Source organism: Bufo gargarizans, chromosome 2 (assembly GCF_014858855.1).
Source record: "Bufo gargarizans isolate SCDJY-AF-19 chromosome 2, ASM1485885v1, whole genome shotgun sequence".
Taxonomy (NCBI): domain Eukaryota; kingdom Metazoa; phylum Chordata; class Amphibia; order Anura; family Bufonidae; genus Bufo; species Bufo gargarizans.
Genome location: NC_058081.1, coordinates 229611361 through 229633971, shown reverse-complemented (window position 1 = coordinate 229633971; position 22611 = coordinate 229611361). Strand labels below are relative to the sequence as shown.

Here is a 22611-nt window from a genome sequence, read left to right as displayed (position 1 = left end):
GAGCAAAAGGATCGGTTGTCGAAACTCAATGCATCTGATCCTTCTTTCCCCCTTATCTCTCAGGGGAGTCGGGCACTCCCCATACAGAATAGATTGACTACTGTTTTAGCTGACATTAGTTTAATTTTATTTAGGGGCCTTGAAGGGGTTGAGCCAGGTTTAAAAGGGGATAATTATGAGATCGATGGGTGGCAACTGCTGGGACTCTCACTGATCCCAAGAATGGAGGTCCCATTCCCCTGTCTGAATGGAGCGGCAGGTCAATCAAGCTGTCCTCTATCTGGCCACCCCATAGAGAATAAGTAGAGCAGCAGTACATGCTTGATCTGCACCCCACTACAGTGGGGGAATGAGACCTCTGTTATCTGGATCAGTGGGCTTCCCATTACTCACACCTCTACCACTACCCAAAACCCATATATATTTTGAAATTTAGTCATAGGTCATGTTATCGAAATGCCACATAGCACCTTATTATGTGCACAAAGTACTCCCCAGTGTAACTTTCCATTCCAACTGCATAAATATGAATATGGTTAATCTGCATGAAGCAGAAAGTTCTGCACAACACAACTCCTTAGGCACAGTTTGTACGTATAATTTAGGCCTAAATGTATTTGCACATATCTAAAATCGTAAAATCACCAGAACTGCATCAAGACTGGTCAAGCCACTTTTGTTTTATTTATTTATTTATTTTTAAAACTTAAAGGGAACCTGTCACCGGGATTTTGGGTATAGAGCTGAGGACATGGGTTGCTAGATGGCCACTAGCACATCCGCAATACCCAGTCCCCATAGCTCTGTGTGCTTTTATTGTGTAGAAAAAACGATTTGATACATATGCAAATTAACCTGAGAGGAGTCAAAGCTTGAAAATATGACTCTTCTCTGCTCACACAAGTAAGATATGACTCTTTTATGTTAATTTGCATATGTATCAAATCGTTTTTTTTTACACAATAAAAGCACACAGAGCTATGAGGACTGGATATTGCGGATGTGCTAGTGGCCATCTAGCAACCCATGTCCTTAGCTCTATACCCAAAATCCCGGTGACAGGTTCACTTTAACGGGTGTATAAAATACAGCCTTGACAGACTGTGAACAGACATGTCCACCTTCATGCAACTTTGTGACAAACAGGAATTAGAGTACTTTCACACTTGCGGCAGAGGATTCCGGCAGGTGGTTCCATCGCAGGAACTGCCTGCCGGATCCTTCAAAACACATGCAAACTGATAGCATTTGTCAGACAGATCAGGATCATGATCCGTATGACAAGTGCATTGAAATGCAGGATCTGTCTCTTCAGTGTCATTTTTGCGGTTTGAGCATGTGCAGACCGCTATGCTGGATCAGTTTTTCTGGAACACTTGGGGCCAGATCCGGCATTAATGCATGTCAATGGGCATTCCTGCAAGTGTTCCGGAACTTTGGATAGAGATAAAACTGCGGCATACTGCGGTATTATCTCCGTCCTGAAAAGTCAAAAAGACTGAACTGAAGACATCCTGAACGGATTGCTCTCCATTCAGAATGCATTAGGATAAAACTGATCAGTTCTTTTTCGCTATTGAGCCCCTAGAACGGAACTCAACGCTGGAAAAGAATAACGCTAGTGTGAAAGTAGCCTTATTTGTACCTGAGACTCATTCAAGCAGAGGTTTACATGTAAAAACAATGTAAGGCCTTATGTACATGACCATATATATTTTGCGGACCGCAAAATATATATGGTTTGCCAAAAATATGGATGACGTCCGTGTGCATTCCGTATTTTGCGGAACGGAACAGCTGGCCCCTAATAGAACAGTCCTATCCTTGTCCGTTCAGAGTTTCAGGATCCGGGGAGCTAAGGTCTTCAAAAAATTCAACCTTCGCGGCGCATACAACCTTATCTGCATTCGAAAGGGCGATGACTGGAACACTGCTTTAAACACTTGTGATGAACACTACTGGTTTCTCATCATGCCCTTTGGTCTGTGTAATGCTCCCGCAGTATTCCAGGAGTTAGTAAACAAAATTTTCTGGGACCTGCTCTATGTCTGCGTGATAGTGTACCTGGACAATATACTGATCTATTCTCGAGATCTGACCACTCACTGGAGTTAAGAGAGAATCGACTTTATGACAAACTCGAGAAATGCATCTTTGAAAAATCTTCTGTACCATTCCTCAGATACATAATCTCGGATGCCGGGTTGCAGATGGATCCTGAAAAATTGAATGCAGTAATGGACCCCGCCCACAGGGTCTTTGTGCTATACAGCGCTTCCTTGGATTTGCTAATTTCTATCGTCAGGTCATCCCGAACTTTTCATCTTGCGTCTCCGCTCTTACTAAGAAAAGGGTGAATGCCAGAGACTGGACTCCTGAGGCAGAGGCCGCCTTCGTCCAATTAAAAAGGGCCTTTGCTTCTGCACCTGTTCTGTGTCTTCCTGATGTCTCCCGCCAATTCTTTATAGAAGTGGATGTCGCCTCCATAGGAGCTGGTACTGTTTTACTAAAGAAGGGTTCCAAGGGCAAGATGTTTACATGTGGATTTTTCTCCAAGCTCTTCTCCCCTGCTGAGAGGAATTACTGCATAGGAGACAGAGCTTCTGGCCATAAAACTTGCCTTGAAGGAGTGGTGTTATCTATTGGAGGGGGCCCAGCATCCAGTGATGATCTTTACCGACCACAAGAACCTTATATATCTGCAGATAGCTCAGCGTCTGAACCCTTGCCAAGCCAGATGGTCACTCTTCTCCCGTTTTTATTTTGAGCTTCACTTTCACCTGGCCGAGAAGAACATCAAGGCGGATGCACTGTCTAGGTCAGTGATGGCTAACCTTGGCACTCCAGCTGTGGTGAAGCTACGACTCCCAGCATGCTCCATTTATTTCTATACAGTTCTGAGAGCAGCCAAGCAAGAGGGCATCTTGGGAGTTGTAGTTTTACCACAGCTGGAGTGCCAAGGTTAGCCATCACTGGTCTAGGTCATTTGATTTCTCTGACCAGCAGGAGGAGCCCCAGTACATTGTAGATACTGTTTGCTTCATTACAGTGGCTCCTGTTCTGGTAAAAGACATCCCTCCCAGGAAGACATTTGTGCCATCTGCCAAGAGAAAACGTATTCTAGATTGGGGTCACAACTCCAAACTGGCTGATCACCCAGAGGTCCGCAAAACCACAGAACTTTTGTCTCGCTGCTACTGGTGGCCCACACTGTCTAAGGATGTGCGTGATGATGTGTATGCCTGCACCGCCTGTGCTCAGAATAGAGTCTCTAGGACCAAACCACCCGGGCTGTTACCTCTTCCTGATGCCCCATGGCAACACATTGCCATGGACTTTGTTACAGGTTTGCCCTCTTCGTGGCCTGCTTCTCCAAGATGGCGCACTTCATTCCTTTGGCTGGACTGCCATCGGCTGCTGAACTTGCTAAAATGTTCGTGAGACACATTCCGCTTGCATGGTCTACCTTGCCATATTGTTTCTGATCGCGGAGTCCAGTTTACCTCTAAGCTCTGGAGAGCTCTTTGCCGGCTGCTCGAAATTGAGCTGGACTTCTCTTCCATTTTCATTCCCAGACCAACGGGCAAGTAGAGCGGGTCAATCATATATTAAAAAACTATCTCTGGCATTTTGTTTCAGCCCAACACGACAACTGGGTACAATTACTACCTTGGGCTGAATTCTCTTATAACAACCACTCTAGTGAGTCTACTGTAGGCATATTTAGAGGATTTGGGGTGACACCAAGGACTGCATCAACAAAGCGATGACCCGCATGAAAGCGAATGCAGACAAAAGAAGAAAACTGCCTTTCAATGGATCCGCAAAAAAAATTAAACGTAAGGTACTTCGTATGCATTCCGTTTCCGTATTTCCGTTCCGTTCAAAGATGGAGCATGTCCTATTATTGTCCGCATAACTGTCAAGGATAATACTGTTCTATTAGGGGCCAGATGTTCTGTTCCGCAAAAAACAGAATTCACACGGATGTCATCTGTATTTTTTGTAGACTGCAAAATACAGCAAATTTCATACGGTCGTGTGCTAGAGGCCTAAGTGTTCCCAGTTTCAAGTTTGCTCCTAGGTTCCTTGGACCTTTTTGAAGTATTTAGGAGGCTCAACAAAGTGACATACAAGTTAAGTCTGCCTCTCTCTCGGCATATTCCTAATGCCTTCCACATGTCCTTGCTAAAACGGGTAGTTCTTAATCGCTTCTCGACAGCTCCTTCTACTTCAACTCCGGTATCTGAAGATTCTGACGAGACATTTGAGGTCAAAGACCTCCTGGACATCAAGAAGCACAGTAAGAAGACCTACTATCTTGTGGACTGGAAAGGCTTTGGTCCTGAGGAGAAGTCTTGGGAACCAGAGGAAAACATTCATGCCCCAAGCTTGATTGAGAAGTTTGTCTCGTCGTGGACTCAAGAAGAGGGGGGTGTAAGGGTGTGGGTACTGTAACAGCCGGCCGGTGCTTCCCATTCACTGTTGCAGTCCTGAGCTCTGTCTGTGTGGGTGCTGTTGTTCTGGGATCCACTACACAGTTTGCTCTCAGCCCTGGCCACAGCATGCTTGTTTCCTGTAGCACTTCCTTAAGGGCCGGCGTGTTTCACTTCCTGTGCTTTATGGGTTTGGTCATGTGATCTCACTGACCTATCCTAGTCCTCCTGCACATATATAATTTGGCTCAGACCCCTTCCCAGATGCCTCAGTGTCAAGGTCCTTGTGTCCTGCTAAGGTTCCTGGGCTCCACCAGTGTTCCTGACTCGTATCTGTATTACTGGACTCTGCTACCTGTTAGATCCCTAGCTGCTTGCCTTGACTCTCCTGTTGCCGATCCGGATTGCGTGACCTGTGCCACCTGCCCCGACCTCTTGCCTGTCTGACTACGCTTCTGCCTCCTCCTTCTGTCCTGCACCTCTGGTACCTTTCTCTGATACCTCCTGGTCCGCCAGGACCAGCTGCCTCGTGTGCCTATCCTCAAGAGGTAGCGACCTGGTGTTCCCCTTGAAAGTCTATCCCCACCATCGGGGGTACTGTGAAGATCCAGGGCTTCACTTAGAGGAGGTAAGACACGTGGCACAGTAGGTTCACACCTGCTGGTTTGTGACACATCTAATAAATTGTATTCACATTTCTGTCAGCGCAAATCATTAGAGTTGAGGTCAGGCAGGAACACACTGCATTATAAATCATGATAATGCCGTGGGTCCATGACATAGGAGTAGCATTCAGGACAGTAAACACCTCCTGAAGTGTATTTCTTGCCCTAAATACGCCTCCCTGAGATTGGCCATACTCATATTTTTATTTTTTAATTATTTGAAAATGATTGTTTATGGCAAAAATGTTGCTATTAGTCGTCCCTGTCTAGTGATAATAATTATTGCTGAAACAGGCATTGCTAGAGAAGCAACCAGCATATTTTACGCTAAAGATCAGGTACAAGAAAATTAAAAAAAAAAAATTGTTGATGTTTGTATGTGTGGTGCAAGCGTTTGACTTTTTTGATGCCATGATCTGGATGCTGGTAAATGTCTGGGTCATGGCTTCAGTAAATGGTCTTATTGGGCATATGGGGTGACCCCACTGTGTGTGACCGAAAGCACACATTCTCCTTGATTGATATAGAATGGAAGGTGATACCATACACAGAGGTCCATGGTAACCACCCCTTCTGGAGTCATGTACAGCTATGCAGGGAGAGGAGAATCTATTTCTCTCTACAGCCTGCCAGCATTTTCTCCTCTACACTGGCTGAGCTCACAGCTCTTTTATTCTGATGTATCTCAGGCTATGTACAGTGCATTTGGATAGTCTTCATATCCTTTCACTTTAACATTTTATGTTGTGGCCTTGTGCTAAAATAAAAGTCAGGTTTTCCCCATCAATTTGCTTGCAATAACTTATTATGACAATGTGAAAACAGTGTTCAAAATCTCTGCTAATTTAAGCTACTTTGACACTGGCGTTTTGGCTTTTAGTTTCTGAGATCCGTTCAGGGCTCTCACAAGCCGTCCAAAACGGATCAGTTTTGCCCTAATGCATTCTGAATAGAAAAGGATCCGCTCAGAATTCATCAATTTGCCTCCGTTCAGTCTCCATTCTGCTTTGGATGGGGACATCAAAATGCTACTTGCAGCGTTTAGGTGTCCGTCTGACGAAACTGAGCAAAACGAATCCGTTCTGACACACAATGTAAGTCAATGGGGACGGATCCGTTTTCTATGACCCAATCTGGCACAATTGAAAACTGATCCGTCCTCCATTGACTTTCAATGGTGTTCAAGAAGGATCCGTCTTGGCTATGTTAAAGATAATACAAACGGATCCGTTCTGAGGGGATGCAGACGATTGTATTATCTGAAAGGATCGTTAGATGGGGACTGTTGTGGACAGCCGTTTTCAGGTCTCTCCAGAGATGAAGTCAGGGCTCTGACTGGGCCACGGAAGGACATTCACAGAGTTGTCCCTAAGCCACTCATGTGTTGTCTTAGCTCTGTGCTTAGGGTCTTTGTCTTGTTGTAAGGTGAACCTTCAGCCCAGTCTGAGGTTCAAAGCACTCTGTATCAGGTTTTCATTAAGAATATCTGTGCTTTGCTCCATTCTACTTTTTCCTCAGCTTTAGCCAGTCTGGCACCACCATGCTTCACTGTAGGAATGGTATAGGGCAAGTGATGAGGAGTGCCTGGTTTCCTCCAAACATGACTAAAAAGTTTAATCTTGGTTTCATCAGACCAGAGAATCTTGTTTCTCACAGTCAGAATCCTTTAGGTGTCTTTTTACAAATTCCACATTGGCTTTCAATACTGAGGCAAGGCTTCTTTCTGGCCACTCTGCCAAAAAGCTCAGATTGGTGAAGTGCTGCAGTGATGGATGACATTGTGGAAGTTTTCCTATCTGCAAATAGGATCTTTTGGAGGTCGGCCAGAAGGATGATTGTATTTTAGCTCACCTCTCTCACTATGATCCCCCCCCGATTACTTAGTTGGGAGGGGCAGCCAGCTCTATGAACGTTCCTGGTTGTTCCAAACTTCTTCCATTTAAGAATTTTGGAGGCCACTGTGCTGTTGGAAACTTTTAGTGCAGCAGAATATTTTTGTACTCTTTTCCAGATCAGTGCCTCCACACAACCCTGTCTTTGGGCTGTACAGGCAGTTGTTGCCTCCTCATGGCTTAATTTTCACTGATATGCATTGTCAGCTATGAGACCTTATATAGGCAGGGGCTCTCGTCAAGGTGTAGAAACACCTCAGAGATGATCAAGTGAAACGGGAAGCCCCAAGTGCTATATTTCAAGTGTCATAGCAAAGGGTCCGAATACTTGCGTCTATGCGAAAATTAAGTATTTCCCTTTTTAACTAATTTTTAAACATTTTCTTAAATTTTTGTTTTCATTTTCTCATTATTGGGTATTGAGTGCAGAATGATCAGAGAAAACTTGTGTTTTTATCTTAGTACAAGACCGTAACTTAACAAAATGTGAAATAAATGGATAGGGTCTGAAGACTTTCCAAATTAACTGTAACAGCCAGATTAGCCAGGTACTGTTTTTAAAGCTAGCTAAGCATTAAAGTGGTTCTCTCACTCCCGCAAATGGCATTTATCATGTAGAGAAAGTTAATACCAGGCACTTACTAATGTATTGTGAGTGTCCATATTGCCTCCTTTTCTGGCTAGATTAAGTTTTCCATCACTTTTATACACTGTTTGTTTGTTTATTTCCATGGTTATTACCACCCTGTAATCCAGCAGTGGTGGCTGTGCTTGCACATTATTTAAAAAAAATAAACTGGACTGTGTGCACTCCCGCAGTCTCGGCCACCAGAGAAAGCTGCACTTTTTCCTTATAGTGTGCAAGCACGACCACTGCTGATGGATTGCAGGGTGGTTGTAACCATGGAAACAAGCAGTGTATATGATGAAAGAGAAAATTCAATATAGTCAGCAAAGGAAGCAATATAGATAATAACAATACATTAGTAAGGGGCTTGTATTAACGTTAAATGCCATTTGCTGAAGTGACACAACCCCTTTAAATCAAGATCAGGACCACAGTGCTTCAGCACACCATTCTAGTTTTATGAAACGGTATTGAAGCAAAAGTATGCAACACTCACCACTGTTCTCTAGATTTTTTTTATCAAGGAATAGTCATTGGGCAGAGGTATGAAAAGCTAGAACCAGGCGATGGCCATTTCACATTTCTCCCCGCTTCATGTTGGCCTAGTCAACATGGTGACTTATCTACTCCATATAGCAACCCCTTCTACATCATAATACTGTACTTTGAATAAAATGACATAATATTGCACGTTATGATATTTACTAAAAAAGAACACGTCATTCTGATCATAAAGGCCCAAAGGACCCAGAGCTTCACATTTCAAATTTCATTCTGCTTCCCTTCTTACAAGTAAAAAGTGTCTAGCTCATCCTGACACCGTCCAACAAATTATAAAACATTTGGATCATAGTCATGATATTCGCTAACATGTTTACTCAAGCGAGAACACCATTCCAAGTTTTCGTAGATCTCAGATGTTTCTTGAAGCAAACAAGCCTGGGGCTAATTGTTTTGCCGATTTATAGAAACAGCCACGTTGGTGGAACACCACATAGACCATAAAGATAGATCTCCAAGTTATTAGATATTTACCTTACCTGCACCTCTCTTCAGATAAGGGGGGGAAGCTATATTCAGGTTGTAATTCAATAAGTTAAAAGGTCACTGAGTTTTCACAGAACTTTTGATATGTCCTAGATATATCAAAAGTTTGAATCAGTGGGTATTTGAATGTCACCGATCACCGGAAAGAGGAGAGAGAAGTACTCTCATGTTGTTCTCTCTCTCCTTGCTGCAGGAGAGGAAGCGATGCCGACTCAGTACATAGTCTGTGGGCCCGTCATAATTCCTGCTCAGACCCCCACCAATGAAAATTTTTCATATGTCTGTGACATGGCAAAAGTTTTCTCAAAACTCAGTGACCTAGTACACAGCAGTACGGATTCTAATGTGCAATAGACACTTGAACGTCAGGTGCCTATTTTACTAGGAAAACAATAAAAAATAATAATAATTTCCAGCACATTTAGAACATGTTTGAAGTTATGAACATTTAGGTACACTTTGATACTAAAATATACAAAGAAATATCAGTGTGTGTACAAGAAGCGTGGCCTCCTCCCCCTCTCAGTCCTGTCTGGTTGTAAGACACCTGGCTGAAGCAGGAGCCTCTCTCTCCGTTTTCTGTAGGACAAATGGATTAAGCCTTGCCTCCTTAGTCCATCTCCAATGGAAGAGTAGATCAGCAACATATGAACTCTCATGTTTTTTGCTTGCTTGTTTGTTCATCAGTGTTGGTCTCGCCAGTGGAATTCTATAGGTGTGCTAGAAGAGTGACGGGACATTTGGTTTTCTGCACTGTATATTAGTGAGTCAGACCAAACCCCCTTAGGCTACTTTCACACTCGTATTTTGTGCGGATCCGTCATAGACGGATCCGTTCAGATAGTGCAACCGTCTGCATCCGTTCAGAACGGATCCGTTTGTGTTATCTTTAACGGATCCGTCTTGAACACCATTGAAAGTCAATGGGGGTCGGCTCCCTTTTCTGTTGTGCCATATTGTGTCAGTGAAAACAGATCCGTCCCCGTTGACTTAGATTGTGTGTCAGGACGGATCAGTTTGCCTCCGCATCATCAGGCGGACACCAAAACGCTGCAAGCTGCGCTTTGGTGTCCGCTTTCAAAGCGGAACGGAGGCAAACTGATGCATTCTGAGCGGATCCTTATCCATTCAGAATGCATTAGGGCAAAACTGATCCGTTTTGGACCGCTTCTGAGAGCCCTGAACGGATCTCACAAACGGAAACCAAAACGCCAGCGTGAAAGTAGCCTTAGTCACTCAGAAGTTTTGAGAGGGAGTATATAAATTCAGATGGAAGTTCCCTAACAAAAAGGGCTTCACCTAGATTTAAAAAAAAACCAAAAACTTTAACCTACAGTAGTGGCCAAAGGTTTTGAGACCGATACAAATTTTGGTTTTCACAAAGTTTCCTAGGTTTGTTTTTAGGTCTCTTTGACAGATGTTTCTGTGGCATACTGTAGCACGATTATAAGCATTTTATCCTGTTTCTGTTTAACTTTTATTGACAAATGCATAGTTTGTGTAAAAACTCATGGGGGAGATTTATCAAGACTAGCATTCCTATATGCCACTGTTGATCCCCTGTGCTGGAGTAAGTTGAGCCTACTTAGCCTCTTAAAGGGGTTTTCCAGGAATTTTTTTGATTGATGACCTAACCTTCGTATCTGATCTGTGGGGGTCTGACACCCGGGACCTCCTCCGATCAGCTGTTTGAAAAGACAGTAGCACCACGGCAGTCTCTCTGCTGACTAAGCACAGTGCTGGCCATTGCATAGTGGCTATGCTTGGTATCGCAGCCCAGCCCCATTCACTTCAATGAGGCTGAGCTGCGTCTATATAACCAATGAACGTGACGTAATATGGCTTAGGCGAAGCTGGAGAAAGCCTTGGTGCTACTGCGAGCTTTTGTGCCTTTTCAAACAGCTGATCAGACCCTCAACGATCAGATAATGATTACCTATCCAGAGGATAATCCCTTTAATAAGTGAATTCAATCTCTGGCCCTCTGTGCACCAGAAACTTAAACACCATTCCTGTTTTAATAGCTTCATGCACTCCCCATGTAATAACAACAATTCTGGAGCATCTATTCTTATGGCTCTATGTTGTGCCATTCCTCTATTATTTCTATTAGAAGTTATGAATTAATGCCAGCAGTCTGCAGTAAGGGTACAGAGGGGTGGTAACCAGTTGGGGGGGGGGGGGGGTACCTGCACAGACTGACAATGGCAGCACTGTTTGGATAGAGTGAGTCTGTGCAGGTACACCCCCCCAACTGGTTACCTCCCCTCTGTACCCTTACTGCAGACTGCTAGCAATTCATTCATAACTTCCAGTAGAAATAATAGAGGAATGGCACAACATAGAGCCATAAGAATAGATGCTGCAGAATTTTTATTACACGGGGAATGCATGGAGCTATTAAAACAGAAATGTCAGGAGTGGTGACAGGTCCTCTTTAAATCTTTGTGAGCAAGGGTTATGCGTAGTCTTGAGCTATAATTTTATGCCAGTTTCTGGCATGTTATAATAAATCCGGTGGGCCTCACTAAGGCTACTTTCACACTAGCGTTCGTCGGTCCGCTCGTGAGCTCCGTTTGAAGGAGCTCACGAGCGGACCCGAACGCCTCCGTCCAGCCCTGATGCAGTCTGAATGGAGCGGATCCGCTCAGACTGCATCAGTCTGGCGGCGTTCAGCCTCCGCTCCGCACGGCCAGGCGGACAGCTGAACGCTGCTTGCAGCGTTCAGCTGTCCGCCTGGCCGTGCGGAGGCGAGCGGATCCGTTCAGACTTACAATGTAAGTCAATGGGAACGGATCCGCTTGAAGATGACACCATATGGCTCAATCTTCAAGCGGATCCGTACCCCATTGACTTTACATTGAAAGTCTGAACGGATCCGCTCAGGCATCTTGCGCACTTCGAAATTTTTCTAAGTTATTAATGCAGACGGATCCGTACTGAACGGAGCCTCCGTCTGCATTAATATGATCGGATCCGATCAAGCGCTAGTGTGAAAGTAGCCTAAGCCCACCCCATTTTTCTAAGCCCCACTTCTTTTATCACCACTTTAGAAAAATGTTGATGGTTAAAAAGTTACAAATCATGGTGTGCCATGATATCCCTTTCTGGAACGCTGATGATGGCAGGCACTCCTTGTCTAATCAGTGCTTGGAGTTTATCACAACTATGTTTTTGTTTGTCCACCGCATTTTGCAAGACTGACCACAGGTTCTCTCTGGGATTGAGATCTGGAGATTTTCCTGGCCGTGGACCCAAAATTTAAATCTTTTGTTTACTAAGCCATTTGGTTATCACCTTTGCTTTGTGACGTGGTGCTCCATCATGATAGACCATCGCCAAATTGTTCCTGGATGTTTGGGAGAAGTTGCTTGTGGAGGAGGTTTTGATACCATTCTCTATTCATGGCAGTGTTCTTAGGCAACATTGTAACTCGGACCACTCCATCAGATATGAAGCAACCACACGAAAATGGTCCATAGTATTGGATCTGTAGTTTTTATGTGGTTTTGTAGTATTTTATGGAGCTGCTAGGTCCAAGTAACGTGAAATCCATTTTACGGTTGGATGGAAATAATCCTTGAACGCTTCATTATTATTATTTTTTTTTGTAGAATAATTGTGGCAAAATGAATACCTGTCTTTTGAATTCTCTATCTAGAGTAGCTTTACATGACTGTTTCTTCTGAATTTCTCTGCCTAGGTTAATCCATCAAGAAGCTAACAGAATTGTTCTCTAAACAGAAACGGAGATTAATCTGTCTGTAAAACATGTCTGTCCGGGAGTCCTTCAATCCAGAGAGTTACGAGCTTGACAAAAGCTTCCGCCTCACTCGCTTTGCAGAACTTAAAGGCACTGGTTGCAAAGTCCCTCAAGATGTCTTGCAAAAACTGCTGGAGTCCTTGCAAGATAATCACTTCCAGGAAGATGAGCAGTTTCTTGGAGCAGTTATGCCAAGGTTGGGTAAGTAGTGCTAATGCGTTTTGTTTCCTCTCAAATAGGTAAAGAAGTCTATTTCTTGTATTATTATACAGTGCTTTCCTTGTTGTTGTTTTGTGTCGTTACTCCACATTAATCTAACGTTTAAAGTCGTGGAGGGATCACTGATCACGGTCCGTTTTCTTCCCAGGCCAATAATATTCTTTCTGCACTGACCAGGAATGACAAGTAGAATCTCATTATTTGGAAAAGAAAATGCACTAGACCAACAAAGCAGCTCTGCATATTGAGGACCCCATTAAACAACCCCTTATAGCTTTGTTTCCTAAGTAAAGTTTCATTCATTTAAACTCTTAGAAGCTTTGCTAATAATGGTTAGGCCTCATGCACACGACCGTTGTTGTAGTCCGCATCCGAGCCGCAGTTTTTGCGGCTCGGGTGCGGACCCATTCGCTTCAATTTGTGTTCTGTCCGCATCCGTTGCACCGTTCCGTGGCCCCGCAAAATAAAAATGGCATGTCCTATTCTTGTCCGTTTTTGCGGACAAGAATAGGCATTTCTACAATGGGCCTTCCGTTCCGCAAATTGCGGAAGGCACATGGCCGGTTTCCATTTTTTGCGGATTCGCGGTTTGCGGACCGCAAAAAACTGAACGGTCGTGTGCTTGAGGCCTTAGTTTTAGGATAGACTGTTAAATGGAAATGGTTTGTCTGTATATGAAGTTCCAAGTATCTTCACCATGTACTGGTGATACTTCTACATTATTCTGTGTTAAGCTATATTGCCAACCAATATGTGTCCCAGAAAGCACATTTTTTCACCCATCCTCAAGATAGGTCATCAATATCTGATTGGTGGGGGACCGACACTCAGCATCCCTGGCTGTCATCTGTTTGAAGAGGAGGCGATGCACCATGTGCGCTTCTGAGACGAGGGGTACTGTAAAGAAGAGGAAGTAGTGCACGCTTTGAATGCCGCCTCCTCTTGAATGAAGCGAGTACTTGTAATTATACTACACCACCACTACAGGGTGAGATGGCTCGTTGTGTAATGAAGAGGAAGCAGTACTCGCATGGAGCGCTGCCTCCTCTTCAGACAGCTGATCAGCGGGGGTGCCGGGTGTAGGACCCCCACTGATTAGAGGCTAGGTCATCAATATGTACTGGCTGCACAACCCCTTTTAGCAGCTTAGTCTTTGGCTGGGGGGTAGGTTACTAGATCATCAGTCTTCCTCAATGCTCCATTTCAGTGGAGACCAGGCAAGAGATGTCCCAACCTTTTAAAGGGGTTTACCCACTGTAAATATTTTTCTCTTTATCCAACTGATCGGTGAGGTGTTCTGATGAATACAGGGCACTGCAGTTTCCATAATGCTCATGGATCAGGGCCCCAGCAACCATATATTTATTACCTACGCTGTGGATAGGTGATAAATGTTTTTCATGGGATACCCCCCTTTAAGGCCAAATCCTTCTCCTTCAGTTGGTATTCAAGTAAAGAGATGGAATCATGGGAGAAAATTTCCTCATCTTCTCCGTTCAAAGAAAGACAACCATTTTGTTAGCGTCAGCTTTTGGAAGTTTCTCCCTGTGAGCAGTCACCAGAATGTTTCAGGAGCTTCCATAAAGTCTTGCCGACTGGCAAATCCAATGTTTTACATTGCAACCTGAAGTTCCTGTATGAGGAATTGTGACCAGAGCATCAGTCCTCTGTAATTATGGCTGATGTGCACATCTGAAAGGAGGAATGTCTTCTCTGTTTTACTCTATCATCAGGTTCTTGTTGCCAGTCTTTCTTTAAACCATTGCTTTCTTCTTTCTAAATCCGCAATCCCACTTCAAAGGAAAAGTAGTATATGCTGATAGTCCTAGAATAAAAGACACTAAGCGAGGGTAATAGGATCATTGGTGCGGATATCTAATTCCATTGCTTGCCCCCATGCAGAATCGATATTTGGCGGCAGCACATCTAGAAGATCTAATTTACACTGTTATACAAGCTATAAACTAACTACTTTTTATTATATCAAAGTGTCAGACCTTTAGTGTTGTCCCATGAAAAGATATAATAAAATATTTACAAGAATGTGAGGTGTGGACTCACATTTCTGAGATACTGTATATAAAATCCAAGTATGACACAATGCAGTGCAGCATCCACGTGTTTCGCCTACTATAATATGATTCTTAATCATGACTCTTCCATAGACTGCATTGGTAAACTGTTGCAATCTATGATATAAACAAAAAGATAATCACATGTTACAGTCCCCAAGGGGAAATAAAAATGAGTGTGAAAAAAGTTAAAAAAAATAAAAATTATATCAAATTTCAAATGACCACGCCTCTTTATTTTACAAATAAAAATAAGAAAATAAAGATTAACCTTAAAGGGGTTGTCCGGGATCAAATTTAATTTTTTTTTTTTATGTACTCCCTATTAACAGCTGAATCAAGGTCCCCCCATATGTTTTTAAGTATTTTCACCATTTCTATATGGCTCATACGGTCCCCCCACGCTTTGTTTACACCTATGTTTATTTTTTCCTACCTTCCTGCCGCACTGCACTGTGGTTCCCAGCACAGCGCGGCAGCATGGTTTCATCTCCGCCGTGACTCCGCCCCCTAATTAATATTCAGTGCTCTGCCTCTTTCATTCATAATAAAGCGCCCTGCCCGGTGACGTCACCGGACCGGATGGGCGTGGCTTAGCGCGGTTGGTTGCCGCCTTGTTACCGCCCATCCAGGCACTTTGAATAATTCATGTGGCTGAGGGTGACGTCACCGGGCTCCCTGGGAAGCGGAAGAAGAGGCTTCACTCGGCAGAAAGGGACCCGGTACGTCACCGAGTCTTGGAAACACAGCGCTTCCGGCTGAGAGTTGGAGACTTGAAAACTGGGCATTAGAAATGTTGGGTAAAGGTAGGACAGGCACGATTGTAACATTTAGGGCATTGTTGTACACATACTCCAATCTTCCCAATCCTGGACAACCCCTTTAATATCGCTGGTCTGAAAATTTCCTGTACTATTAAATATAAAAATACTAGCTATTTTAATCTATTTCATTTAAAGGGGTTGTCCGGGTTCAGAGCTGAACCCGGATATACCCTTATTTTCACCCAGGCAGCCCCCCTGATGTTTGCATCGGAGCATCTCATGCTCTGATGCGCTCCCGTGCCCTGCGCTAGATTTGTTTTCAATAACACACTGCCGGGCTGTAACTTCCGCCCGGCAGTGTGTTCGGTGACGTCACCGGCTCTAAGGGGTGGTCTTTAGCTCTGCCCTAGCCGTTTTACTGGATAGGGCAGAGCTAAATCCCGCCCATCAGTGCCGGTGACGTCACTGGGGTTCCTGTCAGCCCCATGGAGAGCCCCGGTACATCACTGGAACTCCTAAAAATGCCTTTGCCCTGCGCAATTTAGCGCAGGGCAAAGGAGAGCATCGGAGCATGAACTGCTCCGATGCTCATGTCAGGGGGGCTGCCTGGGTGAAAATGGAGGGATGTCCGGTTCAGCTCTGAACCCGGACAGCCCCTTTCATGTTTGTGCGTCGTTAAAAGATATAAACACTATCCACTATAACAGTGACCTCTACAGCACCCCGCCCCCAAAACGGTGACCTCCACAACCGCCCCCCCCCCCCCACAGTGCCTCGTCCCTTAAAATTGGACTTCCACAGCAGCCCACCATCTTAACTTTGACCTTTACAGCAGCCTTCCCCTTTAACAGTGACTTTCACAGCATACCACCCCCTTGACAGTTATCTCCACAGGGGCCCCTTAACAGTGGCCTTTACTGGATCAGGGGTGTGTCCTTTTCAACAGCTTACTCTAAGGCCTCATGCACACGACCGTTGTGTGCATCCGTGGCCGTTGTGCCGTTTTCCGTTTTTTTCTGCGGCTCCATTGACTTTCAATGGGGCCGTAGAAAACTCGGCTTGTGCACCGTTTTTACACCGCGCCCGTGACCAGTGTTTCGAGGCCGTGAAAAAAATATAACCTGTCCTATTTTTTTCACCGCCAACGGTTCACGGGCCCATTCAAGTCAATGGGTCCGTGAAAGAACACGGATGCACACAAGATTGGCATCCGTGTCCGTGATCCGTGGCCGTAGGTTGCTTTCATACAGACGGATCCGAAGATCCGTCTGCATAAAAGCTTTTTCTGATCTAAGTTTTCACTTCGTGAAAACTCATTTCCGACAGTATATTCTAACACAGAAGCGTTCCCATGGTGATGGGGACGCTTCTAGTTAGAATACACTGCAAACTTTGTACAAGACTGCCCCCTGCTGCCTGGCAGCACCCGATCTCTTACAGGGGGATATGATAGCACAATTAACCCCTTCAGGTGTGGCACCTAAAGGGGTTAATTGTACTATCATATTCCCCTGTAAGAGATCAGGGCTGCCAGGCAGCAGGGGGCAGACCCCCCCCCCCCCCTTCCCAGTTTGAATATCGTTGGTGGCACAGTGTGCCAACCACCATCGCCCCCCCCCCCTCCCTCCCTCTATTGTATTAAATCGTTGGTGGCACAGTGTGCCAACCACCATCGGCCCCCCTCCCTCCCTCTATTGTATTAAATCGTTGGTGGCACAGTGTGCCAACCACCATCGCCCCCCCCGCCACCCCCCTCTCCCTCTATAGCAGTAACATTGGTGGCAGTGTGCGGTCTCAACAGTAGAAGATTCATACTTACCTGCTTGCTGCTGCGATGTCTGTGAACGGCCGGGAGCTCCTCCTACTGGTAAGTGACAGTTCTTTAGCAATGCGCCGCACAGACCTTTCACTTACCAGTAGGAGGAGCTCCCGGCCGGACACAGACATCGCAGCAGCAAACAGGTAAGTATGAATCTTCTACTGTTGAGACCGCACACTGCCACCAATGTTACTGCTATAGAGGGAGGGGGGGCGATGGTGGTTGGCACACTGTGCCACCAACGATGTAATACAATAGAGGGAGGGAGGGGGGCCGATGGTGGTTGGCACACTGTGCCACCAACGATTTAATACAATAGAGGGAGGGAGGGGGGCCGATGGTGGTTGGCACACTGTGCCACCAACGATTTAATACAATAGAGGGAGGGAGGGGGCGATGGTGGGGGCACACTGTGCCACCAACGATTTAATACAATAGAGGGAGGGAGGGGGGGCGATGGTGGGGGCACACTGTGCCACCAACGATTTAATACAATAGAGGGAGGGAGGGGGGGGGCGATGGTGGGGGCACACTGTGCCACCAACGATATTCAAACTGGGGAGGGGGGGGGGGCTGCCCCCTGCTGCCTGGCAGCCCTGATCTCTTACAGGGGAATATGATAGTACAATTAACCCCTTTAGGTGCCGCACCTAAAGGGGTTAATTGTGCTATCATATCCCCCAGTAAGAGATCGGGTGCTGCCAGGCAGCAGGGGGCAGTCTTGTACAAAGTTTGTAGTGTATGTAGTGTATTCTAACCTGAAGCGTCCCCATCACCATGGGAACGCCTCTGTGTTAGAATATACTGTCGGATCTGAGGTTCACGAAGTAGCTCATACCGACAGTATATTCTAACATAGAGGCGTTCCCATGGTGATGGGGACGCTTCAAGTTAAAATATACCATCGGATTGGAGAAAACTCCAATCCAATGGTATAAAAGAACTCCAGACTTTACATTGAAAGTCAATGGGGACGGATCCGTTTGAAATGGCACCATATTGTGTCAACATCAAACGGATCCGTCCCCATTGACTTCCATTGTAATTCAGGACGGATCCGTTTGGCTCCGCACGGCCAGGCGGACACCAAAACGACTTTTTTTTCATGTCCGTGGATCCTCCAAAAATCAAGGAAGACCCACGGACGAAAAAACGGTCACGGATCACGGACCCACGGACCCCGTTTTTGCGGGCCGTGAAAAAAAACTGTCGTGTGCATGAGGCCTAAGACAGCAGCACTCTTAAGACAGCAGAAAGTCACCCTCCCTCCCATCCTTGCAGCTGACAGAAGTTGATTTTTACCTTCATTTTTTCAATCCTCAGCTCAGGAGTGGGAGGGATGTGGCCTAATCGGATAAGGAGCGTGGCTTGGTGGGACCTGGGGTGGGGTTTTAAGTCTTCTGAGGGTGGACACGTTGTGGCAGCGGGCATGTCATGGCTCCTTCCTGCAAGAGTGATGCTCCTCTGGGCAAACGAAAGTGGAGAGGGAAAAAACGAACAAAAAAAAAAAAAAGCTGTCGGGAAAGGGTTAATAATTCTGCCTCCTTTTTAGACTGTCTGTGTTTTCAGTGTCTAAATGTTACACAGCATTAGTAAATCTGCTCCAGTGAGCTTCAGCCATAAAAAGTGTCCTGTAACAACCAACCAGATGACTTCTTACATTTCCAAATGTAGCCTGCAGAAATAAGGAATGACATATCATTGGTTGCTATAAGTAAGGGTACATTCACATTAGCGCTTTTGTTTTCCGGCATTGAGTTCTGTCCTAGGGTCTCAATACCAGAAAAGAACTTATCAGTTTTAACCTAATGCATTCTGAATAGAGAGCAATCCGTTCAGGATGCATCAGTTCAGTCTTTTTGCCATTTCAGGACCGAGAACATACCGCAGCATGCTGCATTTTTCTCTACGGCCAAAAATCCTGAACACTTGCCGGAATGCCGGATCCGGCATTAATTTCCATTGAAATGTATTAGGGCTGGATCCGGCATTAAAATTGCCGCATTGATGTATCCGTTCTTCTGGTCCGTGCATGCGCAGACCTTTTAAATCTGTGAAAAAAATAAATACCGGATCCGTTTTTCCAGATGACACCAGAGAGACGGATCAGGTATTTCAATGCATTTGTCAGCTGGATCCGGCAGGCAGTTCCAGCGACGGAACTACCTGCAATAAAATGGTTTTGGTTTAATGGCTCTGTCTTATCGGTACTGTTGAGGATATCCTTTGTCTCGGCTTGCCTTGCTTGCTTTGTCAGCAGAGATGAGGAGCATCGGCCTGTGCAGGGAGCTGTATGGTGGCCAGCGCTTCCACCCAGGTATTTGCACAGTGATGCAAACACAGGAAAGATTACCTGTAAAGCAGCCTTTACAAAAGAAACAGGATATGTGTGGCATCATGCCAAGAGGTTAAAGCAGTCTGATGGGGATTAGAGAACCTGTTCATCCATCTACAACGTGTACAAAAGCCCAGAAACTGAAGCATACTTAGAGGCTCTCCAGCTGAATGTATTTGATATAAATACAGTGCCTATAGGGGATGAAAATGGGATTTAAAGGAGTTGTGTTACTTCAGCAAATGGCATCTATCATGTAGAGAAAGTAAATACAAGGGCACTTACTAATGTATTATGATTGTCCATATTGTCTCCTTTGCTGGCTGGATTCATTTTACTATCACATTATATACTGCTTGTATCCAGGGGTTATGACCACCCTGCATTCCAGCAGCGGTGACCATGCTCGCACATCATAGGAAAAAGCATCGACTTCTCTGGTGGCTGAGACCATGTGGGCACGCATGCACAGCTGTGGTCATAACCCCTGGATACGAGCAGTTTATAATGTGATGGAAAATGAACCCTGCCAGAAAAGGAGGCAATATGGATAATAATACATTAGTAAGAGCCTTGTATTACCTTCCTCTACATGACATTTACTGAAGTGACATGCCCCCTTTTACACATTCCTGACATCTTCCGTACATGTGTGGCTGATGTCGGGTCTTTAAAGATGGCGCCCACAGCGGAGCAAGCTCTGGGTGCCTACTGTTTCGTACAGGTGACAAAATCCATTTAAATCTCAGGTTACACGGTCTTTCTGGTTTAGTGTGTAATGCAAAAAGGACATCTACTATTTATCTGGTCCATAGGCATCTGTGTCTCTCTCATATACATTTATCAAATGGTTTTCCTAGTCCGCAAAACAGATCCGCAAAATAAAAGCATTCTATCTGTGTTACTACTTCTTTTTTTCTTTTGCGGATCCGTTGGCACAGTGCCTGTCCTATGGATAGATTAGCATCTGATCGGCGGGGATCCGACACCCAGGACCCCTGCCGATCAGCTGTTGGAGAAGGCAGCGGAGCTAGCAGTAGCGCTGCAGCCTTCACGCTGTTTACCGCAGGCCCAGTGATGTCACGACTAGTATCAACTTGCCTGGGTGGGGCTAAGCTCCATTCAAGTGAACAGAACTTAGCTGCGCCAAGGCCAGTGATACTAGTCATGATGTCACTGGGCCTGCGGTAAACAACGTGAAGGCCGCAGCGCTACTGCTAGCTCCGCTGCCTTCTCCAACAGCTGATCCGCAGGTCCCGGGTGTCGGCCTCCCGCCGATCAGATGCTGATGATCTCTCCAGAGGATACATCATCAGTTTGAAAAAACTGCAGCACCCCTTAAGTGGTGCCAGGCGAAGGACAAAGCATTGAATTATCTTTCTTTCACATACCATCTTTCTTTGTACTAAATATCAGATGAACATTTCTGACTTCTTTTCAGTGAATAACCTTCTGTTTTCAGTCGGCTGAAATAATCACTCCGTTGTTAAATGTTACGCCACTAACAATCATTTTGGTTGAGTTGTCTGTTTTGATGAACTTTAGACTGACTTGTATGGGTACCTAATGAAATTGATAAAGTCTTGAGTGACTAAAGGTCATCCTGTACCTAGTGATTTGTGGGTAAACCATTTGGAGAGTCTATCAACAGAAGTCAGTGGTAGCAGAAATCTGACTGAGCCTTTTGACCATTCGACAGCAGTTATGACGCTGTTTCATTTCTAGAATTTCTGCTGTGATTTCTAGCTATCTCTAGGGACACTAGAGCATCTGTCAGCATGATCAACCCTATTAAACCAGGCAAACTGTTGATTAAAATGATCATCTTTCTTTTCTTTTTAGCATGTACTACTGCAGTGCTATCATAACTTGTATATTTATGCAAATTAATTAGTTGGAGCACCGAGGAGCTGGCTGTAGTGCTAGAAGCAACTGTGCAGCTACACCCCCATGCTCGGTACACAAGCCTCCCCCGCCCCAATTTGATTGATGGGACAAGACCTCTAATCTTGCCCTGTCTTTGTCTCCTGCGCTATGGCTGAGATGTCTTGTTCTGTCAATTAAATGGAAGTGGATTGAGTACCGGTACTAGCTGTAACGCTGCTTCTAGCACTACAACCAGCCCCTCTGTGCTCCAACTAACTAATTTGCATAAATATTAAAGTAATATCTCTGAAGTGGTACAAGCATGATCAACCCTACCAGGCACTATGCCTGGTTTAGGGCACATTCACATGAGTGTATGTATTTTGCAGCCTGTAAAATACAGATTGATTTTATTTATTTATTCTTCTATTGCGGCCAAGTGTAGGACATGTTCTGTTGCCGAAAGGACATATAGATGCAGAAAGAACACGGAAGACATTAGCAGGACCTAAAAAAAATAACGTATCCAACACAAATGGCATCTGTATTTTACAGATCTGCATTTTGCAGACTGCAAAATACATACGATTGTGTAAATGTACTCTAAATAGGGTTGCTCATGCTGACAGGTGCTCTTTAAGTTAGAGCATCTATTAGAGCTATAATAGATCATCACATTATATTGTACTTGCTGAGCAGCTCCCTGAATCCTGGTTTGTTACTGATTGCTGCCTCTCAGCCTTAGGCCTCATGCACACGGCCGTTGCTCGGCCTTCCCTGTATTGGGTCTTTCTTTCTTTTTTTTTCTTATATAATGAGGAGATAAGTAGAAGCCTGGACAGAGGCTGTGGATAGAGATTTTGCAAAGGCTTTTGATGCTGTCTCTCATAGACGTTTAATAGATAAATAAAGTCTATAGGCTTGGAAAGTATAGTTTGTAATTGGATTGAAAACTGGCTGAAGGACCTTGTCCAGAGAGCTGTGGTCAATGATTCCTATTCAGAATGGTCCCGGGTTATAAGTGGTGTACCCCAAGGTTCAGTGCTGGGCCCTCTATTATTTATTTATTAATGATATCGAGGATGGGAGTAATCGCACCAGTACT

General features: G+C 44.9%; 1 protein-coding gene across 3 annotated transcripts in view; it reads left to right on the top strand.

The window, feature by feature from the left end:
• The window catches only part of SEPHS1 (selenophosphate synthetase 1), a 79414-nt gene that overhangs the window by 5336 nt on the left and 51467 nt on the right, over positions 1-22611 (top strand). For all 3 annotated transcript variants that reach the window (XM_044280094.1, XM_044280093.1, XM_044280095.1), the window contains exon 2: positions 12372-12632. In XM_044280094.1, the coding sequence (XP_044136029.1) occupies positions 12440-12632 (193 nt within the window). In that variant the 5' untranslated portion in view covers positions 12372-12439. The remainder of the gene's footprint in view (positions 1-12371; positions 12633-22611) is intronic.